Genomic DNA, 26,634 nt, shown 5'->3' on the forward strand with positions numbered 1-26,634 from the left:
GATTTAATGGCTTTAGCAGATAGTGATTGAAATGGGTGTAAGGAAGGATTTAATAGGACAGAAATGAGAAAAGGAAGTAACAGGCACCGTGGATGATTAAAGAATGATGGTGTTGCATGTCGAAAGACAGGAAAATCTCAGGAAGGAAGTATGGAAATGGAGGAGGGTCAGTTATTTCCCCACTTGTCTACAGCTAGCTCTGTCAGGGGCACAGATGACCCAAAACCAGAGACCCTCCTTTCTGTCTCCCTCCTGAGACCTACATTGCACTGACCTAATTTATACCAATTGATCATCTTCCAAGCCCTCAAATGTGACCTCTCTGCCACTTTTCTCTATCACATAACTATCTGGATTTGAAACTTTCTTTTAAGGCTGTTGGTCTTTTAATTGATCTTTATTCCTATGATGTTTTTATTTACATAGATATGTAGACATTCAAGTGTAGGCCACATCCATGTAAAACCCTTGACTGAAAAACTAATTTGAATATATAAATAGTCAGATGTTTTGAGGGGTTTTATTTTTAATGAAGCAGCATTATAGCTTGTTTTTGACAGGGTTGTCAATTGTATTTACTTATCTTAGGAATTTGTTCAATAGCACAGATCTCATAATACTTTAACTGATGATGCATCCCTGTTTGATGATTCAACTTAAATCAAGTTAAAGTCATCCACTAAATGTGAGATATTGTGTTTTCGCTCACCTCACAAAACGTGCTTAAAACTGTTGCCATTGGCATTATCGTCACTGCAATTATTAATAATTAATTTAGAGAATCAGCAGCTACAACTACATCATCATCATCAGAGACTAATGGGATCATAATTGCCATCAACAGGTAAGCAAAACTGTGATTGCTGGGCAGAACATTGTATGGTTGTTGGGACAAGTTCAGCAACATAAAATCATAGATAGTACACAACTCCATCTGTCAATCCATCCATTCATCCATCCAGTGAGGAAAAAGCAAAGAGTTGAGCTGTTTAGAGAGCAGAGGGATAAATCACTGGAGGCCTCAGACCAGCCTCAGTAGTCCCACTCACTCCTCTCCTGTCCAAGCAGCATGTCAGTGAGTTAGACTGAGTGGCCCTGCTCCAGCTTGTTAAATAATGAATTAGAGGCTGATATCCTGTGACGGAGACTGGGAGAGAGCACTTCCTCTCTGGGCCAGAGTGGGGCTTGAATACCCGTGAATAATACATGGCCAAAAGTGGGTCTGTTGAAATGACTCGATACTGGGAGTCAAGTGAGAGATTATCTTTCCACAGTTATGAAAATATCGCAGCTTTGTAAAACAATAGGGGAGGTGAGAAGATGATTGCATGAAGCCAGTTTGAAGTAATGTTTTTATGTGAATATTTTGCTGTTCTTCAGAATGTAAGTTTTGTCTGAAATGATTGTACAAAAGTCTGTATGCTAGTGGATATAAATATAACATTTAATCGATACAAATTAAAAGCTAGGCCAAGTTTAACCCTACATTAAGAGGAAACAGTTGTTCAGTTCTTCTGGCTTAGACTGAAAAAAGAAGAAAGCCTTTGTTTAGGATGACACAGTAAATCTGTAGTTCTACTGTATTCTTGAGCCTTTGCTTTTTTCCATGTCCCATGAATTGGATTCTGGTTACTGTGTGTTAATGTGGAAATCTAATCATCATAACCCCTATTTTTCAGGGAAAAAAACCTTCAAGACAGAATTATGATATATTTACTTATCTTTATACAGTTGTTAATTTACACATTTAGAAATAGAGTTTGGCCTCCCACAAGATTAACCAGGGCCCCTGTTTCTCACTTGGCCAAGTCAACCCAAGAAAGCTGGAAACCACAGGCTCTTGCTGAGCCCCAGCTCTCCCAGCTAACCACTAATCCATGTGTTTGATATATTAGACACTCTGCTTGGCTTTGTTCTGCAGGGATGTGCTGTCCCTTCTTTTGCCAAGCCTCCCCCTTTTCCCCAACTATCTCTTATGCCTGTGCTCCCTCTTCCTCCTGCTGCAGTCCAGAGGATTAGGCTGCAGTCCATGGGATTTATCTAATGGTGTTTAATTAGGGCTGGGTCAGGCCAGAGTCACAAAGCTCAGGCTGTTGGAGTCGAGAAAGCAGACAGTGTGGGGTAACCCCTCCAGATCTTAGGATGGCAGGTGGGCCTTAGCATGGTAAGAAAAAAATCTGATAGAGAAAGGAAACAGTGTATACTCAAAAAGATTGACAGTGAGTTAAAATAGAGAGCGATAGAGGGCATAGAGAAGTAGAAGAGAGAAATCAGTAAGGTGACAACACTGTATGTGTTGGATTCCCCCATGAAGAAATCGATTGCCACGCGCCTCGCAGTTTCCCAGTCCTCTGTTTCCCCATGCTTTTCTCTTTGACACCATGCTGTGGGAAGCCGTAACTCACAGTGCCCTTGGTCAGAGCTTAAGCGGATTGTGGGTCAGGAAGTCTTCCTTTTGGCATGATGCACTATATCCCAGCTAAAATAAATTTACCACTGGAGAGCATTAACAGCAAGTGGCCTCTTGCTCTTGTCTGCAGAGGACTATCAAGGGCTTCGAAGAAGACAAAGGCACAGAGGGGTTGGGAAAGGAAAGTGCAAGTCTTTTTGATTTCCATCAACTGAGGGCTTCTACATCTATTGAGAGCATTTAACACTCACTATATAAGGATTACTTGGATTTTGTGTCGCCACATTAGTATCATAATTCACCCACCAAGCATTCAGACACTGCATGCTTGTGTTCGAGAAAATATTTCCACTACCATCACTTGCCCCAGTGCAAAACAAAGATGTAACCATAGAAACTGAATCAAATGCTTTATGATTATCATTTACATGTACCTTCATTTTCTTCTGTCTGGTATTTCAGTAAATAATTCTAGTCCAGACCATATCATATCATAAAAACAACTCAAAAATGTACTTTTTAAGAAGCTGTCAAGTTAAACCTCTGAAGCATTTTCTTCTGCTCCAGACTAAATTAATCTGGTCGCCTTACAATGAGCACTTGTTACGATATTGTGTCAGGCTGAACAAATTGTTATTCCTGTGGAGAGGGCTGGAAAAATGCATTTGGAATTTGTGCACAAAGGCATTGTCATAAAGAGTTAGTTGGAAAGCAAGCAGCCTATGAAATCCTTGTTGATGACACATACACATGCAAAAAAGTATGCAATGGTGAAGCCACAATAAAGAAAGTTCTGGGGCCCATAAGGGCACACTGACGGAGCAGTTGTTGCAAATGTAATGAAATTCTTTAGCTTGCTGTTGACATGATTTAATTCATCCCACAGTGTTTTAGGATATACTACCAAAGTAACGTAGTGTATCTTTATAGCTTGTTATTTTTCTTCCCACAGTGTTTGTTGCTTTTGAGAGAATAACTCACTTGGTACCTGAGACTAACAATCATGTTAAAGTTCAGGGTTTAGAAGTCGGGTGCTAGATATGTTGGAAAAGTCCAATTGAGAGACAGCATTCTGAGACCACACTTATTAGTCTTTTCAGAGACCCAGTCAGTGACCTTATTCAGTAGACTTATACCACAAAAACTTTGTAAAATTTACCAAAGTTGATCATGCACTTATGTATAAAATCGCATATTCCTTCATGTGCATCATATGTTGCTTCAGTAGAACAGATGCGGCCAAAGACAGCCAACATTTTCAGTCCCAGATGACACAAAAGGTTCCACAATTTTTTTAATCACTATGTTCAATAACATAATCCAATGCTGTCCACTTGGCTCAGAAATTGTTCACTGTACAATAACTCAAATCATGGCTGAGCAAGGTCAGAAGTGTTGGAATTTAGCAATTATGGGGGCACATTACAGTGGCTCCAAATGCCACAAGCTGGGCAATTAAGTAACAGCCTTGTATCCATAGAGACCCTTCGTTAAGAAAATCATTTCTGTATAATATGTATCCATTCAATAAGAAAGAGTGGCAACGAAGACAGTTCAAATGTCTTTGTGATTAAGAGAATAAAAACTTTTTTTTAGTCAGATCTGCAATTATTTACAATGATCAGTTTTTTTTTTTTTTTTTTTTGGTTTTTTTTTAGTGCGCTTTTGATTTTAAATCAGGATTTTTTTTTTTCTGTGTGTTTTTGTTTCCTCTTTCATTTGGAAGACATGCATGTTAAGTTGATTGGTAATTGTCAATGGGTTTGAGAGTGGGGAATGATGTAGACCTGTGATGGACTGGTGACCTGCTCAGAATGTAATCCTCATCTGACCTAATGGCAGCTGCTTTGGCTTCAGCTACCAGTATACCTGAACAGGATAAATTGGATATAGAAAATGAATCAATTTGAACAAGAATTTGTTTCCATAGTGCCTGATATCTAGACAGAAAGTTTTGTGTTTTCAGTTTTTTTTATTTATTTTAGATTAAAATAATAATAATAATAATGGATTAGATTTATATAGCGCTTTTCAAGGCACCCAAAGCGCTTTACATTGTGTAAAACCCTGTAAACATGCTACATTTTTTCTGCAACATCCCCTTTAATCTTGATTGCTGATATTGCTGATAAGGTATAGCATCCATCACCATAAGGACCTACCTTCTTTTCTTGGACTTCACTGCATGTGATACTAGCATAAAGAAGAAAAGAAAGAATGTCACTTGTATGCTTCATGGAGCTAGAGGTGCAGAAAATGAGTAGAACTTTATTATTCATCACCTGGTTGGCAGGGCAAACTAGTGAACACAATATATCCATTTGCATCACCCTAACAACTCTGGCCTCTGTCATCTCCATCATTAAGAATTGAGCTCAATGTATAAACTATGGTCACCTTTGAAATCCTCACGTCCTCACAAGACAATGCTTTTCACTTGATTTGAAGCAACCAAAGAGGACTATTTTTGTCTGGATATCTGTTATATAATTGACTTTAATTTCTTTTAATTGCTGAAACCAAATATAGCTTTTTTATTACCTTTTTAAATAACATTATACTTTACACGACTGGAAAAGTTAATGTTATATAAACTTTGTTTTTTAAGCTCTTAGTTATTTGAAAAAGCACATTGGATTAAAAATATAAATGCCTTTTTGCCTTTCCATCACTGGGCTGAAGTGTACAATTGTAAATGATGGACACTGTGAGGACATCAGCGCTGATTGAGAACATAAATGACATTTTAATAATCGACCAATGTTTTGCTCACAGTCACTGGTCTATGAATGAATTCTAAATCACATGATTATACAAAGAAAATCTCCTCTCTTATCCAGCAGCCTAAATATGAGGATCAATAGTGAAAAACAACAGATAAATGTAACCATACTATAATGAGGCAAGTAATAGGAATGAAGATGGACATACTCTTTTTTTTCCTGTGATACTTTACCCTATACTACAGAATGAAATATAGCAGCGTTGTGCAGACTGCATGAGGTGAAAATGGGACACAGCCAGACTTAAATTAGAGAGAGGTGTAGCAGTTGCATGTGTGCACGTAACATTGAGGCTGGTTGCCTAGTCACAGCGGAACACAGCGCTGCATCCTGGTCCCAGAGAGTGAGCTGGAGGTGCTGAGTCAGCCAAATCCCTCAGCTGCAGGCTAGAATTGGCCCCCAGGAGCTCAATGTCTGACCTATATAACTCAACACTAGGTACCATACAGTAACAGTGTATATATTAAGTTGCATAGAACTTTACTTGTAGTTGAGCTAGCACTTCTGGCAACATAATGTCTTCACTTAACTGCCTGGATACACTTGTATTCTAGTTGAACATTGTACAAACACAACGATTTTGAATTGCCCAGACAGAGAGTAACTCACTTGTATGCTTGAATAGACTGTCCTCACTTGACCCATTAACCAAAGAAGACATTAAAACGCAAGAATAATCACCTTGTTTGTACAGCATCTGAGGTAATTTGCAAAATAGCTTGCAGCTTGCTAAATGTTAGCCTGTGTCTTTGTTCTCAAAGTAGATTTAAATCACACCTTGTTCATATACCGGTCAATTACACATACCCAGACACACACATAAGAGACAGTCAGTTGTTTGTTGGTCTGAGACTACTTATCACTGGCACCAAACCACATGACCATCATTTCACTTTAATCTTAGAGGGGGGAGAAAACTCTGAACAGACATGAAGACTTTATATTTATAGGTTTGCTCTTGAGGTTCTCCTGCCTATCTGCTGTGTGTTTGTTCTTCCTTATGAGACATCGCTAACAGTAACCTGGCAACAGGTTCTTCATATTGTGTGCTTTTATGAAGAAAAAAAGAAATATATGCTGTAGCCTATGTTTATATGCATACACTATACAGTAAACCTGATGAGTAGCTCACTCAGTCCTTTGGCAACAATAATATAACAAATAAGCCTTTACCAAGTTAAAACTAGGAGGTCAGATATTGGAGGTTAAAGACCCAAAACACTGTCAAAACAAAAAAAAAAAGAAAGAAAAAAGGTGAAACTTGATATCTTACATATACAAATGACTATGAAATGAAAAATTATTCTTTTAATCCCCAAAGGGATAATGTTGAAGTAGGCAGTGTTTTGTTTTGTTTTTGTTTTTTGTTTTTTTGTTTGTTTTTTTTTTTTTTTTTTTTTAAGTTTCTTCATTACATATCTTCTGTTTTGTGTAGTTTCTACACATTTATTTTATATTGTTTTATTTATGACCATTATCCATCATTATAGTCATAAATAAACATAATTTGTATATTATGTTTATGTTTAAAATATTGTATTTCATTGATGTGGCTCTGCCTTCCCTTTGCCTGTGCTCGTGATGTTATGTGAAGCACCATGTGGAAAATGTTGTTTTAAAGGTCTTCTTCTGTGCTTCCAATCAATAATTCATAGTGCTGTTTGAGCAGTGAGTAAACACTAGACAAGATCCAGATCTATTCAGATAAAATGACCTCCATTACATTACCATGAAGACATAAAGTTCATTGATTGGTGGAGAATCATTAAGTACTGTCAAGCTGTTTCATTTGCATCTCCATGTTAGTAAGGTAGTGAATGATGAGGTAAGAAGATCAACAAGCCCTGATAGTTTCTAATCAATACAATGCAACCAAAGCTCAAAATCTAAGTAAAAAAAGACCACAATGCTCATTTTCACTAATACAAATTATTAGATTTAAAAAGAGCACTACATACCATGCCACACTTTGATGACATCATAGAATACATTTATGGTTATATGACTTAGTCTGTTTAATTTCTGAGTAATATAAAAGCTTCCGTGTACTTTCCACGTCAACTTTGATCAGCGCCCTTAAGAAAATGTTCATCTGGACTTTGTAAAGGAAACTTTGTCTTAATTGTTAAAACTAACACTGTGCAACCTGTACTATGTTCTTCCTGGATTGAAGTCAGTGCAGTGGCAGCTGGCTCTATTTTGTTGTCAAATACAGGAAGGCAGGGAGGAGAAAAACACCATGAACTTTTATCAGCAGCGAGAGAGGACACTTGGTATTATTAATAGTAACAGACTCACGACAGTGAACAGAGAGGAGCCTGTGCGAGCTGCCTTTTATTTCAACCCCCCTCCCATATAGCCAACTACCTCCAACTTTTCTACACCCCAGCAACTTATGAAATATGTACTAGGCAAACAGAGGTGGAGTTGATGCGCAGACCTTCCTCCTCTATGACTAACCGCTACACGTCCAGTACCATTACTTATTTATAAGGCATACCGTGTAAGTGCCAGAGTGGCCTTGCTTGCTTCCCCCAATGCCATAAGGGCACTTTCATAACACCCTGTTTACATTTCAACCACGGAGAGAGGAGTGATAACAAAAAAAGATCTCCAATTAGTTACAGTATCCAGAGCATCGCAACGTTTGAGTTACAGTGAAGGTTCTGATAAATCATTTTTATTTATCATAGAATCCATTAATTTGTACTGTGTATCATCTGAGATTATTGGAAGAGATGAGTGGAATATATTTTTATAGAATCATATAAGAAAATGAGAAATCATGAACAAGGTTTGCTTCTAAAAGAACTGTTCAATACATACTGTAATTACATTCAAGGATTCAAGGAATGTAATCTCATACCATTATGCTAATCCCTTACATTGTCTGCACATTTAGAACCAGCTCTTCTGGCTACTTCTGCTGTAGGTTTCACTTAGAATTTTGATGTTGAAGGCCATGATCATTACAAGGATTCAGCATTATTACCACTGTGGATTGCACAGTTTTGTTGTTACATTCAATTTAGTCTATTCAGTATGTTAATTTTCATCTACAAAATGCTGAGAGGAGTGGTAGATGTTTAATATCTGGTTTAGATTCTCTTGACAAACATGCTGACAAATTATTTCAAATTAATTCTGCCTAAATTCTTATAAACAAATAAATTAATTAAATAGTTTCCTTATAACCATCTATAATGTGTGAGTTTTTAAATGCATCTTCTCAAGAAAAATTTTTAAAAACACTCATTGTCACATGCATAAGTGGGAGGATTCTTTGTTAGCAAGTAAACAAAGCAGTGTGACAAGCCAGCACCCCTCCCTGCTGCTTCTGCAACACAATAAAGAATCAGATCAAATCTGGATTATGAATAAGATGCCCATGGCACTTTATACGCACCCTAAAACTGTACAGATTTCAAGCATTTCCAAGGTACTTACCAGAGGACATCATCTGGTATTATTGTCTTCTGCTGGATGGTGATATTCGTTGTGCATAAACCAAATTGCTCAGTGGCTCTTTTCTCTCTTCGACACATGTATTAGTTACAAATGCTCGATGCTGATTTTGCCTGTGAATCATATAGCTGTAAGAGTTGTGTTAAAAAAAAGGCATGCATGAATAGGTTTTCTGGCAAAATGTAAGATATTCAGAAGTTTTTATATGGAACACCTTTGAGATAAAACTGTACATCTTGTGTGGTTGTATACTGAACACATAAATATTTAGATTGCTCATGTGTATGTTGTGAAAGCTAAGCATCCTCTACCCCTTATGGCAATGTAGGTCATATTTTTCTCCAGCTCTGCCTCTTGAGTGTTTCAGCATGAGGCTAGCCCTGCCACATCTCTGGATGCCACCATACTGAAAGCCTCATGGGGCAAGCACACATATGCAAGCTCACACACACACACACACTTACACACTCTCTGACAGATGCCATGCCAGGCAGGCCTCAAACATGCAACCATTCTGCACCACTGTCTGAGACCTCCATTGCCACTGTATCCCCAAACCACTGTCCAGTGCCATGCCTCATAGATCCAGACTCAGGACAGGCCAGTCCTTCCTAGCTGTGTATTATCCAACCCAGACCTGGCTGACACGAGTTCATCCTCCATCTATACCATCCCTTCATTCTTCACGACATAACTTACACCCTAATCTCATCACTTGTCTCTGGTTGGATGGAGGCTTGGGATTGACGGCAGGACAGCCGCCTCCGTCCTTGCCATTGCCATCTGCTTGGTGAGCCCATGGTATGTGAGAGGAATGCTTTGCGATGGCTTGCCAGCCAGCCAGCCAGCCTTGCTGAGGGCCGTTGTGTCCAAAAGCGCTGTGCCGTGCCGCAGAACCTTAACTCACTGTCACAGTGCCGTCCAGTGTGATTGATCTGGTCCATTTAGTTGGAGCAGCCAAGTCTGGAGGAGGCCGGGTGCTCCTGTAGCCCCTTCAGCCCCCTTCATCCCACTATATCCCTGACATCCCAACTAGCACAACACAAACACTAGACCACTGCCAGCTGGCCAACAGGCTTGACATGCTCTGCCTGCTTATCAGTTAACACACCACAGGCCTAAAACCAGACTTACAGGACCATTCACAGCTCATTCATTGGTTACCCTATTAAAGAGTAATTGAACCAAACTAAATTGTAGTAAATACTCATTTTGCGGCATGCTTTCAGTCTATGATAATGTCATTTGGAGGAAAAAGGTTCAATGCAATTGTATTATTAGAGGAGTGTGCTGGAATGCCACATTAATTCTCAAAGAGAAGTTGTTTTACCAACTATATGAAATTACTATGACTGATATGACAGACTAATGTAGTCAAATGGTTTAGATTTCAACTAAAACATTCCAACAGAATATCCTTGATACATTTTTTTGGTGACAGATGCAAGAGATTTAAAGGATATTAAAGAGGTCATCAGTACAGGTTAGTGTGTTTCCTTTCTCATCCCTGATATTATTTCCTGTTCCACATATTTGCATAACCTTGTTCATTTCATGAGCTGACTGGTGCTCTGGCTTCATTCACTCCAGGGAAGACTTTTCATTGGTGTTTAGTTACTATGAAAATGAGTTCCCTGCACACATAGGTCACGGCCACAGCCCTTCATCCAGTTACTATTCGTGCTCTGTGTGTATTACATCACTTTATAATAAAGCTGATCCAAAAGATGGAGTGTTCTATGTTTCCTTTTAATAGGCCATTCCTAGACATTGTCATTGCTCACAGTTGCAGTTTTTCTTAGATCTTCAACCACATTATTTGAAGATAGTTCTCTTTTGAGACATATGGCTGTTGTGGAGGAAATCCAAATCTCTATCTGCTTTGTTTTCCTCCACAAACAGGAAATGTAAATTTAGGATTAATCTCATCTGAGGTTTGTTGATATAGACATTTAACTGAAACAGACAATGTTTTAAACCTTTAACTGAGAGCACCGAACCAGTGCAAAAATACAAAGCTTTTAGTAGCAGAGGGTTAAGAAGAGAATGGTTTCTGCTTCCTGCACATACTCTGTGCAAGGTTAAGAAACTCAGAGAAGTTGTGAGGAATATTGCATGTCCTCTCACTTTAATATTTAACAAGAGAAGAGCTTTTTCTGCAAAACTTTTCAGTATCCTTTCATCGCTATATTCTCTTTTTTTTATCTTACCAAGGTATCTTCTTTTTGCTATTTCTGTATTCCGTTTGTTGCAGAGAGCATTATTTGGTTAAGACCGGGATAAAAAGTGCAAAAGGGAAATATCAATCTATCTGAATTATTGGCTCGTCATGCTGCCAGCCACCTTTATTGAACTGAGATTCAAGCTAAACATTTGCCCTGGACACATAATATTGTTAATTTATGTTTAACACACAAGAAAAATGCTTTGAGATTTTTCTTTAATTCAGCAGTGTGTAAAGAGTGAGTTAATAATTCTAATTCCAATAACTATTTAGCCAAATTTACAGTCACACTATGGTGTTACAACCAAAAAAACCTCCCTATCTGACTGAAGTATTTGGCGCAGAAGTCTGTGAGCTGTACAAGGACCACCATGGGAACTTTTCTAGAGGGGTTGGCTGGAAAGATTGTGGGAGTGTAGTGACAGTTGGGGGACTTTTCTCATGTGAAAAGAGCCCAGCCGTTCCACAGAAAAACACACCACTACAAGCAAAGAGCATCCATGACCTGATAATGAGGCAATCTGAGTTTTATGAGTTTAGTCATATCTAAAGAAGTGCCACAGCAATCCCTCCCCATTTTTTTTTCTTTCAACCTGTCTCCACAGTCATAATTGTAGCCAGGTTAATTAAAGAATTCTCCTCTTAATTCCCTAGAATAGAAACATGACAGTCTTACAAGCAGCAAGGTAATATGATCACATATTTTTATTTAGTGCTGCTAACCGTGTTGCAAAGTAGTTTTAACCGTGTCTCCAATGGTGACATCTCATCATGGCGCAGTATGAAATGGTCCTGAAGTTGAATGAGACTCAGACAAAAGCGTGAGGGAATTAGTATTTGCGAGGCACATTTCCAGAAAGTGTTTATGTTCTTCTTAAAGCCTTTCTCTGGCAGAAGCGATTACATGAACGTCTCCTACTTATTTGTTTTCATCTGAATATTTGGCTAAGGGGTTTATCCATCTTGACAAGCACATAATATGGCTTTTGGTGATGTGAGGGAGAAAATGGAAGAGATCGGAGGAGAGAGAGGGGAGAAAATGTGAAAGTTAAAACATAGGCTCTGTGGTGGGGTTTTATCACTTTTCTTGCTCTTCCCTTCCTCTATTTAACAACATGCTTAACTCCCCAAAGATGTGTTGAAAGATCACAATAATCCCCACAAAATGACATTAGTCCTCACTCTCCTCTTTGAGTAGGTGGGATGTATCTGAGCCAAATTACTGATGACACTCTAGGGTGTTGGGAATGATGTGATAAACATATAAAGTTCCCAATGTAATTTGATTAAGTCTAAAAAGTATAAATATGGTATCTGCTCTGCATTCCATGGTAAGCTTATTAGAAGCTCCACAGTAACTGAATTTTGGTCCATGTGGTAGTTTGACTTGACTTCCAAAGCAGTAGAAAGGTATGCCTTAAAATAGTGAAGGTTTGATCAACTTTTCACTATTCTTGGTCACTATGCTTTCTCAAATAAATATTACTGCGACCCTAGGTTGTTATTAGCATCATGGCTGCTGGAGTTAATGTACATGATCACACTGGAATAACAACATTTTAAAGTCAAATCTATATATAGTACTTCAACCATGAAAATTCCAAGAAAAAAAAGAGGGAAATGCATTATGTTACTTGGTTGGATTGTCCTATAACACAATATCTAAACCACTTGGCCACTATTTGAAGGCAAACTTCAAAATGGAGCATTATAAAATGCAGACCACTCGCTCCACCAGCGCTGCATTTCGAACACTGCAGAAAGAGCACCAAAGTGCTTATTTCTGCTCCATCAAATTGGGAGCCTGTGAGGCTGAATTGGAGTGCTTGGCTCCAAAAATTGCTGCCAAGATATGCCACTGACTTTTCAACCAGCTTTCAGTTATAACAGCATAAGACAGGAGTAAAGAGGACAGGTCTCTGTTTTCATTTTTTCTCTCTTGTAAGAGTATTTAGGTTTATGGCTATAATTTATTTTTTCCATTTCAAATCCATCTATCTATCTATCTATCTATCTATCTATCTATCTATCTATCTATCTATCTATCTATCTATCTATCTATCTATCTATCTATCTATCTATCTATCTATCTATCTATCTATCTATCTATCTATCTATCTGTTTTAAACTGTGTTGTGTTATATCCTGCTGGGGTATGCACACCTCTGACAGTGTTTTTGCAGCCCATATACTTCTGCATGTGTGGCTGTCTTTTTGCCGATCTGCTTCCCCGTGTGAAGTGTCGGATAATTAGCTGCCTTATCAGCCTGGGACATGGGCAATCTCCTCTCCACTGACAGGTCATGGAGCCCAGGACCAGCAGGAGGTTGGTGAAAAGGAGGAGGTGGTATGATAAGGCCACAGGAGGAGAGACAAGGAGGAGAAGAAGAAAAGGTGCAAAAGGGAGAAGGAGCTGAAGGGAAAGAGAAAAGAGAGGGGGGGGGGGGGGGGGAGGTATAAACCTGAAGGAGAAAAATGGGATGAGGAGCCAGACAGGGAAGTAGACAGAGAGATGGAGCAGTTAAAAAAGGGGGGAGACAGCTAGGCCCCGCAAGGACAGAGCAGCTGCTCCGGCCTATCAGCTCTTCCACGAGACCTCGGAGCTCATTAGCATAAATTCAAATGACAAATGTGGCCCGCTTTGGCAGAGACTAATTAATTCACGGAGGGGGGAAACTCACCAGAGTAAGATTTCAAATCATTCAATGCCACAGGCCTATACAAGTGTTAAGAGGGAGCGTGTTGAGCTCCATACTATTTTGAAATTACAATAGTTCCTTACATGTCTTTAAATTGTTAGTTATTATTTCAGTTACTTGAGCTTAATTTTCTTTAAAATATAAATAATTCTAGGCAATTTATTTTTCAGTATTTGGGTTAAACACTAAAAATTTGGAAAAGTTTGAGATTGTTGAGGTATAGTGCGGATCTTTGTAAAGATACTTTATTTACAAGGTATGTGTGAGCTGAGGCGATACGGTTGATTAGACTGACTGGTCTTGTTCGGTAAATTTTCACACACAGAGGGAAAAACAAGCACTTGGGACTTCCTGATTTAAAGCAGGGAACAATAGAATGGAAAAGATTGCTTTGCATTGAAGGAACAGCAGATTATGTGGCCTGGAAAACACAGACGAAGCATAATTGCTCCCCCTTGTGTTCAGCACATTCTTAACTTCTAATTCAGACTCACTGTAGGCCAGTGCACCTCACAGTAGCAAAATCTTATTATAGCTTTACAGTGCCCTGTCACTATGGATATTTGAAAGGTTTGGCAAAGCAGTCTCTTCCTTTCTACAGTGAGAACTACCTCGTTTTACCATCTATTTGGCCTCTAAAACAAAAAAAAAAAAAAAAAAAAATGACAAAGCCTGTCAATGTAATGTCTGTCTTCTAAACTTTTGGTAGTGAGTTGACCATTATCAAGAGAATTGTGTAAATTAAATCAATCCAGCATGTTAGCAAATGACACAGAACTGTGTGAGGGCCCCAAATGACCCATCTGAATGAGACTATAGATCAGTTGTCTGTTTCGTGCCTCAGTTTTGTTTAGTACTCTATTTCTACTTTACAGAAAACACAACTAGCCAGAACATCTGGCTCTTATCAAGTGCAGGTGTTCCTGAATCAGTAGTAATGTGTGTGCATGTGTGTGTTTGTGTGTGTATTAGAAAATGCCTTCTCTGCCTCTCAAACTCTGTTTGCAGTTCTACGGTGACTTTGTCTCACTTTCACTACTCTTTTATAACTCTCTTACTGTCTTTTGCTTCCCCATGGCCCAAAATGCACCATGCTCAGCCAGGTGCAAGCGTTTTCCTTACCAAATGCTTAGTTTAAGACCCCACAGTGGCTGCCCAAAAGCAATCCTCACTAAACTAGTCTTTTCCTGCACCATAATTACATCAAAACAGAACATGTTGTGCACTGTGAGGACTATTTATACATCTACATTGAGAGCCAGTTTTCGCTCCTTCTGCTTCCAAGGAACATCTTTCTCTGACTACTGTGTATGTGTGTTTGTGAGAGTCTGTGTGGGTTTTGGGGGAGTAAATGGGTGGTGGTTGGCAGGGTTAATGTGATTCTCCAGGTGGCACACACGGGCCCCATTTGCTGTTGCCCATTACCAATTACTCCAAGACTCTTACACCTGTAAAACACATTATATCTTGACCAAAACACTGAAGGTATGTGATACTCTTTTTTGTCTGACAGTGGCGGACAGCTAAAACGATTTGAAGGCAATGCTTTAACCAACTGTTCATTCAAAGGAATTATTCAGGCTAAGCCACAACTATTATGGGCTTACTATTCATATCTTTGTATGAAGCCATCACAATTTCCATACTAGCGTTGTATGTAATTTGATTGCTCTCTGGTTTAAACTACAGCATGGTCTTTGTTGGAAAGGTCTCAAAAGCATGCCCTGTTCCAGCCTCTAATGGGCAATTACATTGTAGGTCATTTATTTATTCAATTCCTTTGCAACCATGGCAATGACGTGTCATTCATATACGAGCACTTAATATTTCAATTTAATTCCAAATCTCCACAATCACAGAGAAGAATAAGTCTTTGGTTTTTCTCACTTAAAGTATAACATCATCATGTCAGCAGAAGTTGAGGTATGTTTTTTAATATTTCTGGAGTTTTGTTGTGTGTAAGGAAATGTTGGGATGAGAATATGTCTTTATAGATTCCAGACATAAAATAAGGAGCAAGTAAATGTAAGAGTTTGTGGTAAAATGTGAGTGGCAAGTAAGAAGAAGGCTAAAAAAAACTGAGCAAAGCAAGCAAGAAACCATCAAAGAATATAGTTTCTAATTGTAGTCCAAGAGTAAAATGTTGCTTTTTCCTCATTTCTAGAATGGATGGGTTTGTTTTATAGCGCAGTATTTTACAACCATGTGTCAATCCCAAACAACAAATTAAGAAAATGTCTATCAAGTTTTATGATGAATTAAAAATGCTGATTGACAAGAAATCACTGATAACAGAACTTTTAATAATTTTTTTTAATAAGTATACGACATATTTTAGTATTAAAAAAAGTTTGGGACCTACACAAAGTAAATTATACCTAATTAGAATTTAGTGAAATTTAGGGTATAATCCATTCAAGCACCTGGAAAGCAAGTAATGAAAACAATCGTTTTCCAGGGGGCCTTTGCAGAAAAGGACAAATCATTTTATAGGACACAGCACACCAGCTTTTTCAGCGCCTTCATAATCACAGTGTCATCTGTATAATAGTGGAGGTGTGCACTGAGGGTCTCACATCAGTGATAAACCTGAGGAAACCCAAAAACAAACAAAATGTGCAGAAACCCAAGTTAGCTAAATAAAATGGCATTAAAACCTTGAAAACATGAACTTGATTGACAAGAAATTGTGATTCAATACAGCAACAGTTCAAGGTAAATGTGCAACAAGTTGAAAAGAAGCCTTGTTTATGCTCCCAATGACCTTAACTTTTAGTTGGTTTTTACTGTCCATCACATTCTCATTCTGATCACAGTTTTTAAGTGAACTTAAAACAAAGATATTGCTACACCTTGCAATACCTTTCTGACACACAAACAGCAGAGAGGAAGGGAGTGGAGAAATATTCACGGGAGGAAATGGTTTCATGGCTGAGCTGACTGTTTGTGTTAGTGTATCTGAAATAGGCATCGTCTGCTAGCACTCTGACATGGTGTTACTCTTGCCTTTGGCATGCATCCATCCCTTCAGACTGACACACATACACACACTACCCTAGTCACACATACCCATATGCACACAGTGACACACTGAAACGCACAACGTGCATTTAGCTTGCCTTCCTCCGACCTCCCCGCTGTGTCTGACACAGCTCCCATGATCCTTTGCCTCGCAGGCTGTGAGCTGTCAGTGTGACAGGGTATGAGGAGGTTGACATGTGACGCCAAGAGACAGGATCAAATGTGTCATCATCTTCTCAAACAATGAAACAAAAAGATGAGAAACTCTTTTTCTGCAGTATAAGCTCATTTTTGTGAATAATGTCAAGCCAGGTTTATGATTTCAACTATTTTCACTTTGTCAGGTTCTGTTATTTTACTCCATATGTACACTTACAGAAGGGAAGGTTTGCTTTACAGCAAAAAAAATGTCATCACTATTTTATTTCTCATTTGTTACAGTGAATACCACGGTTAGCTTCATAACAAGATTCAGACCCACACTACCAATCAAAATTTGGGCACTTCAGTACGCTCATTTTGGATGAGTTGGTGTGACTGAAACAAATAAAATAAATAAACCTAGTTGAACAACATAGATAGGTCAGTGGTAAGGAAACATCTGACCTGAGCAGAGTGAGGTGTTTCAAACTGGCATGGGTCATCAAGATTACTTAAGTGTTTAACTGTAGCCCTTATCTTAAACAAAACCATAACCAGGTCATGCCTAGCCTCATTTTTTATCTCAGACATAGCCTGGGCCCCATAAATTAAGTTTGGTCTCATTATAACCAAGCTTTGGGCCACTGGTCCAAAAGATGTCAGATTCAATATCAAATATATCACATAGTGAATGAAATATGTTCAAGCTGTTAACAGCAACTTTTGTGATGGTATTTAATGTGTGTCTATGCATGTTGTAGTTTTTTTTTTGTTTGTTTTGTTTGTTTGTTTTTTGTTTGTTTTTTACTTGTTAAACTATGTTAGTTTTGAAAAGACACATGGTTTGGGTTTCCCAGTATTCTGCCTGCCCTTCTCTAACTTAATGAATGGGTTGGCACTTATCATTCAAATAACCAAGTCACTGGAGGAAAAGCTTGTTAATTCCATGAGCATGGGAGTGTGTTTTTGCACCTCACGTGCCTCCACCAATTAATGAGGTGTTAAGAAGTTGTGCTCATTTCAGGTGTTTCCGTGTGTTCAGCTTATTTATACCAGAAAACTTCCCAAGAAAGGGCTTAAAAATGTTTACACAAACACACACATATGCACACATACACAAAGCTTTTCAGGTATCACTAGCTTAGTCCAAGCTATCCTGGGCTGTCTGGGTCTCTGGTGTGTTAGAAGACCACACACCCATATCAGCCCTTTGACTGTAGTAATGGAAACAGAGACACGGTAAGTTAGGAAGCGGTGGCCAATGGTTGCAGGCCCCAGGGCCTCCATGGCCCCTTCATGGATGGCAACTCTATACTCACACACACATGCACACACATTAACACATGCACTTCACCGCACACGTTATTCACACCACATTTCTCTCCCTACAAGAATTTGACACACACACATGAGATAGGCAAGCCACACCATAGAAAAAACACACAGCAACCCACCATCCCTTTAAATGGTAGGAAATCCTGGACATGTCGAGAACATTTAGAAAAATACTTGCGGTTTTGGAGGAATTGGAATCACTTCATCTCAGAGTAACGTGATGCTGGTTATATTAAAAAATGAAGGGGTGCCCATATGGAAGTCATCATAGACCACATGCATGCACATACAAATCAAAAGAGCTCCATCCCAGCTGCTAATGAGGGTGACCGTGACGCTTTCATGTTGTTATCCTACTGTGTGGCTTAGGTAATGGCTGAAGGATGGGAGATTTTGTCCACACTCTTAAAGGGGGGTCCAGTCAGTATTGTTACTGCCTAACCTCATTTTTATGGTTGTTGTAGTCTTAGAATTATGGTATCAGTTGTATACATGGCAGGTAGGGTTTAGTGGTTGGTTAGCAAGCTAGATTTATTTACTTTAGCCAAATTGTTGTAGCTTGTGTTTCATTTACTGTACAATGAAATAAGAAAAACACTGGTTCAGCTAGAATAGAAGAGGAGAAGATAACTGAATAGAGCAGAATAGAGGGTTTTAGTTCCACGTTGCAAGTGCCTTGTAAAATAAAACCGTTATAAACTAATTTTTTAATTCTCTCTATGCTACAGGAGAGTTTTCACATTTTGTAATTGATCTTTGTGTGATCACAGAGATGTTAGATATTGTAATAATAATTATCTGAGGGCTGTTTCTGCTTGTCTGTCTGTTTTTGTGAATGTACGTGTGTGTTGCAAACATAGTGTGTACATGCCTGTGCCTGTATATTTGAGCATCTGTATATGTATTTGCATGCTCTGGTGCTATCAGTCTTGGTCAGGTTCCTGCCTGGGTGTGTTAGGGTTTGTCTCCCAGTGTTGTTCCAGCCTGTGTAATCATGGTATTAATTATTAGCTGTTTGCTCTCCATCATCTACCTCCCCTGGGGCGGGCACAATGCCTGGGCTGCCAAGGGCTGGCACTGGGTGTCTCATCCACTATAAATCTGCACGGTTAACATCACAGTCATTGAAATCATTGAAACAGCAGTGCAAAGCGCCAAGTTGTATATGTCTTATAAAGGGTAAAGACAAATTGGTAAGATTAATATACCTAGTAACTTTAAATTCATCACACATAATGCTTATTTTTGTCAGCCATTTTTATTTATTTATTTTCAGCTACATATTGTGAACCTGAATTATGTAGTTCAGCCAAGAAATAAACACTCTGTCCCCAAGGGCTTAGCCTAAATGGTGTGAGAAAAGATGTCTCACATTATCCTGCTTGGTGTCCTTAGGCCAGGCTATGAATTAGTCTCAACTCTATCTGATCTCATATGTGTCCTTTTCTCACACTGCCAACGGCATTTCTCCATCACTCAAATACACACACACACATGCATGTACATTTGTCTTCCTCAAATACTACCATCGGCATCACTCCTTCAGATATACTTGTGAAATGAATTGTCTGAGAGAAAGTCACAGCATCTGGCAGTGATTGTAGTGCCCCAGGCAATGTGTCTCAAACACAGAGCAGGCATGTGTGTGTGTGTGTGTGTGTGTGTGTGTGTGTGTGTGTGTGTGTGTGTGTGTGTGTGTGTGTGTGTGTGTGTGTGTGTGTGTGTGTGTGTGTGTGTGTGTGCTTGTCACCAAGGGGACAAGGGCTTTCAACCCTGTTGGTCTTTAGGGTAAGAGACAGCTCACCCCGTTACCGACCTCCAGGACTTAAAACACATTTACAGAGGCTGGTGACTTTTAAAGAAAATGTTCTTTTAAGTTACAAAGCCATGCTTTTCATAGATATTTGTGCACTTTACTGTGTATATACTGTTGACATTTGAAAATATGAATCAGAAGCTAACCAAAATATTTTACATTCACTAACTCAACTGTAATTTAAATAAATAAAAAATAAAGAAAACCTCAAGATCAGTCCCTGTAATCAATCATTTTACCAGACCGTCATTTCGCTTTGGTGGGCTTTCAACTGTTACCACAACCTTTGACTTATTTCCCATTTCTTTCAAATTCAATCATAGTCATAAAGGCCAGAAAATATCATTTTAGCAAAACACATTTTATGTCAGTTTGCTGAATGGAAACATAAATGATCCGTATGAGCAAAAATCCAATAAACCTTAATGCAGGGAGGGAGCAGAGCGGAGTTAATAAAAAATAAAATAAAATACTTATGGTTTTCAGAGAAACAACAGCTTTTCTTTGTCCAGGATAATGTCTTGAAGATTAGGTAAAAGACTTACATGTGCCTGTTGCTAGATTCAAAGCATGTTTTCTTTCTTTTTTTTTTCATCTTCAGAATCAGGAAAATAAAACATTTGAACATTCACTTGCATTAATTAACAACTAGCAATGTTCCCTTGTGGTTTCCAACCACTTTGAAGATTCTTTCACAATAGACTTGGAGATTTAACCATTTACAAACTGAAGGAGAAGAAAATCTCTGATTGGATCACAATGCCACATGTTGGCTGATTGAGAGTGCAGGAATTGTATCATAAAAGCGAAAAAAAAAAAAAAAAAAAACACCTCTTGGGAATCATGTCAAGAAAAATCCTGAGGTGGAAATGCTGCCAGCTGGGCTTCACCAGTGGCTGGTAAAAAGATACTTTTTTGTGTGTTGGTTTTTGTGTTTCAAGACAGTGAGATGTTCTAATCCTCCGTTCATTGTTAGGGTTGTGTGGGACTAGCTGAGGAAAATAGCTTTTTGATGGCAACAGAGGGGATGGGGAGCTTTGCCAAAGAGGGCTTCAGAAGTTAATGGGCCAGTTTCTATACTGACAGTAAAATCTTGGCTAGAGCCATCCGTAGCATCCGAGGCGTTATCTACTTCAGCGGTTTTGAAGATTATCTTTAAAGGGAAAATGACAATGTCAAGAACAAGAGAGATGTTTAAAAGCAAAGGTTTTATCAAGACTTACACCAGATGGAATTATCTCTAAGCTAAAGCTGATTTGTGTTGGATAATAGTTTAGAGAAATTCTTCCTAGATAACTGTTGTCGCCTTGAAACGGTCTCAAACGAAAACTGCATCAGTAGTGGATTTAGCTTTTGATAGAACACCATGCTAGCAATGGAGTTTCCATTCCCCGTAAGGTTTGATCACATAGAACAAAGTCTTGATTGCTGTGACTGTTTGCCCCACAGAACAAAGAGTGAAAAACAAAATGAAACCCATTTTCTCAGTCTGGTGCTTACAAAACACCGATCTTATATCAGCAAGGGAGGAGGAAAACAGACAGTGTTTTAAGAAGAAAAAAAAGCGCTGCATGCTCTATAAACCTTTACTAAAACAAAGCACTTCGGGCATTGTAAGTTTCAGCACTTTGGAATGGGAACAATTCAAACAGGCAGTTTTCTTGCCTTTTTTTAAGGTAAGCTGAAACCTTAAAGAAAGAACAGGTGAGCCTGTCATTTGTGTTTGCTTGCAAGCTAAAAGGGGGAAAAACAGAAAAAAAAATTCTGTCTCTTCTCTGTGAGGTAATGCAGCTATAGTACAGTAAAGAAGTAAGGCTTGAGTCAGAGTAGGGAGAATGCTGTAGTAAGATTTTTTTGTCTCCTTCCCAACAATTAATTAATCACAAAAAAGTTGCAGAAAGCTGCTATGACAGGAAAGAATTGAGGAGTGGCAGGAATGTGAGCTCATAATAGCAGGCATCAGCGATGGTGTGCAAATCTTGGTGTTTTTTGCGTGTACACGTGTGTGCCTGTACTTATCCTTCCCTGGAAATGTCTCAGGAGTTGCAATGATCTGCTTTAGAGTCGAAACCTGGCAGCCAGGTCAGATTAGATTTCTGTCATTGGCAGTGTACTGATAACACTACAGTGAGTGGCACTTCCCTACCGCCATTTCACCTCGGTCATCCCACACTTGTCACCCCTCCACCGGTCAGATAGGTTCTGTCACTTAAATAAGAGATAAAGGGAAAGTCAAGGGGGGTGGTCCTCTGTGTTGGTTTAACATCACAGCCAAAAGGTTTCTGTTACTGATGAGGGTCACAGAAGGAAGGAAGAGCCTAAAGACAAAGGGAGAGGGGAGGGGAAAGTTGACTGGCACATTAGCCGGCGCCTTCTTATCACTCTACTTAATCTGAAGAGACAGGGGATCTCTTGAGTTGTGGGGATGACCATGGGAACGAGAAACTGGTAAAGCGGGAGAAAGGGGGACACAACTGTCTGGACTGATTTGCCTTCACGCTCTCTGTGTACAGATGTTGTTCTGCTCTCATATCACCTGTGGTTGTTTATCTTTCATATGCAAACTAATGTAAAATTTATACATTGCCATTATACAATTAATGTACTTCTCCATTTCACCGCTAATCCAAAACTCTAATTATCCTTTTTTTACTTTATCTCTCAATCTTGCTCATTTGAGGTTTTCACGGTTTTCTAGCAAACCAATTAAGATTTCATAAGAGGCTCATCACCTTTTCACACATATCACTGCTGATTAACCTTCTGGGGGAACTTCAACAGAATTGTCTCCTGGATAGATTTAGTCAGACTGTCAACGGGCATCAGTTCAAATAGGATGAGACCCATGTCAAACATTACCTCTCCAGGTAATGGAGTCTCTATTCCAGAACAGAGGCACATCTGCCAAACACTGTTATTGAACTGGCACACAAGAGCGTAACCTAGCCGCCCCATAAGTATTAAAGGTGCATGGTTAAGAAATATTAACGTCATTTTCAATCAATCATTATTACCCTGAGGGAAAATCCTGTTTAAGGTGTAGAAGCATTAGTAATTTTTAGCTTTAGAAATGTCAGGATATCCTGCTTCGAAAATGTGTGTAACAATGAGCCTCCTCTCTGCCTGTCAAAATATTTTGCCTTTTGTCCTGAGGAATCTGTTCAGTTCAGTCAGCTCTGTCTCTCAAGAATGTTGTCCCTGGAAAATTGGAAAAGGGACTGTCTCCACCTATAGGGCCAAATACAGCACTGCAACTATTTTCTGCTCGTTTCAATGAGGATCAGCCTAAGCAAAGCACAGAGAAGAAAATGTCATTGAAATCACATTTTTACATCTGAAAAGTAAATATAAAGCAAATTCATTGCAGATTGTTTGGTTGATTAACACTATAAAAGCCAAAAATAAATCAGCAAACAAGCATTTTTTTGAGAAGTTAAACTTTTTAGATGCTATATATTTGTAAGTTTGGAGTAAATACAAAAAAACAAAAACATATGCCATGAAACAAGCATACAACATACAAACATACAAACCAAGAATAGAAAAAAAGAGACAATCGTTGATGTCTTTTATACATTCTTATATACAGTGTATTGTCTGTATACTGACATTGAAGGTGATTAAAATGGACAATTTCTTTTCATATCTTTGTCTGAGTTAACAAAATTTATTCTTTAGTTAAAAAGTAAGAAACATGAAACACAAAACAAAATGTATGAAAGGACAAAACTATGGTAAGAAAATACAGCCCATCCAAAATACAGGGTTATACAGGTGTCAAGTATAACATCATTTTCCTCTGTTTTTTCATCAGTTGCTCTGCTTCTGTTCTGGTTTGGATAATTAAACCATGCTGTGAGACTGTCAGTAATGAATACAGTGCTATGAATTAATGCGTGAAATACACAAAGATGATTATAGAAGGATATCTGGTACATGGCTACAAATGGTGAGCAGAGGAATCCTTGTTATATATGTAGATCAAAAGACTATACACTTAAAAATGTTTGTGTTACTTAGAAGAAGAGCTAGTTTGTGATCATTTGTTGTTGTGATCCCATCTCTCCCACCAACATTTCCACAGTATCTCAAAAGAAAATAAGTTATTTTGGTCCAGGAAAAGGTATTTGTTTTTTCATACATGAAAATGAGGCTGGGTAATTTCTGCATACTTGTGTTTTCCTCAAAAACATCAAAACAGAGAGTCAAACTTTTCTTTATGCTTTCTACAAAACAGGGAGTCACATGTTTCTTTATTCTTCCTACAGAAGAGAAAGTATAAAGTTTCAGTGGGAGGATTAAGGTAAAACATGCAGAAACAAGAGGAGAGAAGGTGTCCCTGAGTGTGTGTGTGTGTGTGTGTGTGTGTGTGTGTGTGTGTGTGTGTGTGTGTGTGTGTGTGTGTGTGTGTGTGTGTGTGTGTGTGTGTGTAGTGTGTCTGCCTGCCTATATGGTCTCCACATAATTGGCAGGGAATAAGCCTTGACGGCCATCTTTGCTCCACCCCCTCCACCAGGCTTTGTCCACTGTCTCCACATCCCTGATGATGTCACCTGGTTCAAAGGAGATCTCTGAGTCGTCCTCTGCAGGAAACATAAGATAACATGGTGAACACCAGATAATCACACAGTAATTATTGCAAATGGAAGTACTTCGTGTGCACATGTGTGATAATTATCCTCTAAATGGCAGCTTACCTGCTTGGTAGTCATAAAGAGCTCGGACACACATATGTTTCTCAGGTAAATCCTGAAAAGGAGAGGACGATAGAATCAAAGAAGAAGGCTATAATCAGGAAATATTGTATTTCTTTCTCAATTCAAGAACACAATAGGATTAAGGGAAAATCACACCACTTTCAAGAACACATTCTAATATGTACCATTTGTTTTTTTATTGTCAACATGTGCCATGAAAAGGATAAAACCATCAGTGAATTAATTGTACTAGGAATGCACCAATACTATTATCAGTATCAGATATCGGTCCGATACTATGTTTGTGTACTCTGTATTCATAAAAGTGTTCCGTTACTACACAACCCGATACCAATGTGAAAAAACTAGGGCTGTCAAAATGAACATGCTAATACAAAGTGATTAATTTATCATTTTTAATCATCGGGTGTCCAAAAACAAAGTTATTACGGGTGCAATTCTAAAAATACGAATTTGGCAGTATGTCATGAGAGAAGCTGGTTTTGGGCATATAGGTGTCTCGTCACAGTGAATATAATTCACCTGCAACCACTTTATCCTCCTTATTTATGAAGATTCTGACAGTTTTCAAGTCTTACGTTTATAGGACGTGTGCAGGATGAGCCATTTGATATATCACACAGTTAACAACTCAGCCGTTGCATCTGGCATTCTGCCTTAGCAGTGAATTGTAAAGGGATTTATTAGTAACCATATCGGTACTCTGTATTGACTAGTACTCAAATGTAAGTACCTGCACTTGTACTCGGTTTGAAAAAATGTGGCATCAGTGCATTACAAGCCAAATCATAATATAACCACTAAAATCAGTTTTCCAGAAACTGTATAGCTAAACATATTTAATGCATCCCCCTGTTTTGTTTGTTTGTTTGTTTTTAAGAAATTGCTTTACATTCCACACATTATAAGCCGCTGGGTTATAATAAAAGGTTAAAAAAATAAATAAATAAAAAAGGGTAAAAATTCAAGGGTGTGTGGTAGCCTAAGGATTACAGAGATGGGCTTGGGTCTGGGGAACGGTGTGCCAACAGCAGTAAACCTCACTGAGCCCCCAAGCAAGAACCTTAGCTCCCAACTGCACCCCAGGCACCCAAACATGGTAACCCAGTGCTCTCTCTAATAAAGTGGTGTGTAAAATGCTGAGGCCAATTTCCCAATCTGAATTAATAAGGTCAAATTCTAATTTAATAGAATAATTATTATTAACAATGTTGTGAAAACTGTTTCAAGTACACTATTACACTATATACTCCTGCCTGAGTAAACCTTGCTTATTTAAAGTAATACTAAGGCTGTTTGTGAATTTGGGGCTGAGCTTCAACAGGGCAGGTTGATTATTCTAAGTCAACTAAGTCAATTTTTATTTTATTTACTTATCTATTTTGTGGGATTTGTTGACAATATAAACAATAGCAAATATAGGTATTTTAAATGATCTGTCACTGTCAGACATGGAAAAATTTATGCAATTACAACTATTTGATTTGCGTCTTTTGAAAGTACTTATTTTTTTCCCTTTCACATGTGCAAGGACTGATTAACAAAGCTTTTAATTAAAAACAGTTTTTTTGTGCAAGACAGTTTGCAGCCACAACATGAAGCACCTCTTGTCCATTTTCTGAGATCTCTTGCTCCTTATCTTCCATGTTGCTGTCCTCCTCTGCAGTAGTGTAAAGACTGTAGCACACATTCAGGTCAGATGTGCTGCAATCCGTATTGAATGGACTCAAAGATCTCACTGAGAGAAAAAAAAACAGTGATTTAAAGTATTTAAAACACTCTAAACACTGCAGAAAAGAAAAAAAAAAGTTGCATAATGATATCATCACTGGATAAACTGATTTATGACCAAACCTGTGCCGTTCTGTTCTTCTGTGATGTCTCTGTTTATGATTCCATTGGTTGGCAGGGTTACAGTGTCATGTTTGATGTCTTGACAAATTGCCTCGAGATCTGAAATAATGATTTAATGATACCTTATCAAATATAACAAATTATAAATCTGCAGAAAACATTTAAAAA

General features: G+C 38.5%; 1 protein-coding gene across 2 annotated transcripts in view; it reads right to left on the reverse strand.

Annotated features, from left to right (window-relative positions):
* Window positions 1–23,315: 23,315 nt before the first annotated feature.
* The window catches only part of si:dkey-40c11.2 (drebrin-like protein A), a 34,231-nt gene continuing 30,912 nt past the window's right edge, over window positions 23,316–26,634 (reverse strand). For both annotated transcript variants that reach the window (XM_041999182.1, XM_041999181.1), the window contains exons 13-16: window positions 26,467–26,565; window positions 26,217–26,350; window positions 24,592–24,643; window positions 23,316–24,477 (exon numbers count right to left, since the gene is read on the reverse strand). In XM_041999182.1, coding sequence (XP_041855116.1) covers window positions 24,341–24,477; window positions 24,592–24,643; window positions 26,217–26,350; window positions 26,467–26,565 — 422 coding nt within the window. In that variant the 3' untranslated portion in view covers window positions 23,316–24,340. The remainder of the gene's footprint in view (window positions 24,478–24,591; window positions 24,644–26,216; window positions 26,351–26,466; window positions 26,566–26,634) is intronic.

The sequence above is a fragment of the Melanotaenia boesemani genome, chromosome 11 (genome assembly GCF_017639745.1).
Source record: "Melanotaenia boesemani isolate fMelBoe1 chromosome 11, fMelBoe1.pri, whole genome shotgun sequence".
Classification (NCBI taxonomy): domain Eukaryota; kingdom Metazoa; phylum Chordata; class Actinopteri; order Atheriniformes; family Melanotaeniidae; genus Melanotaenia; species Melanotaenia boesemani.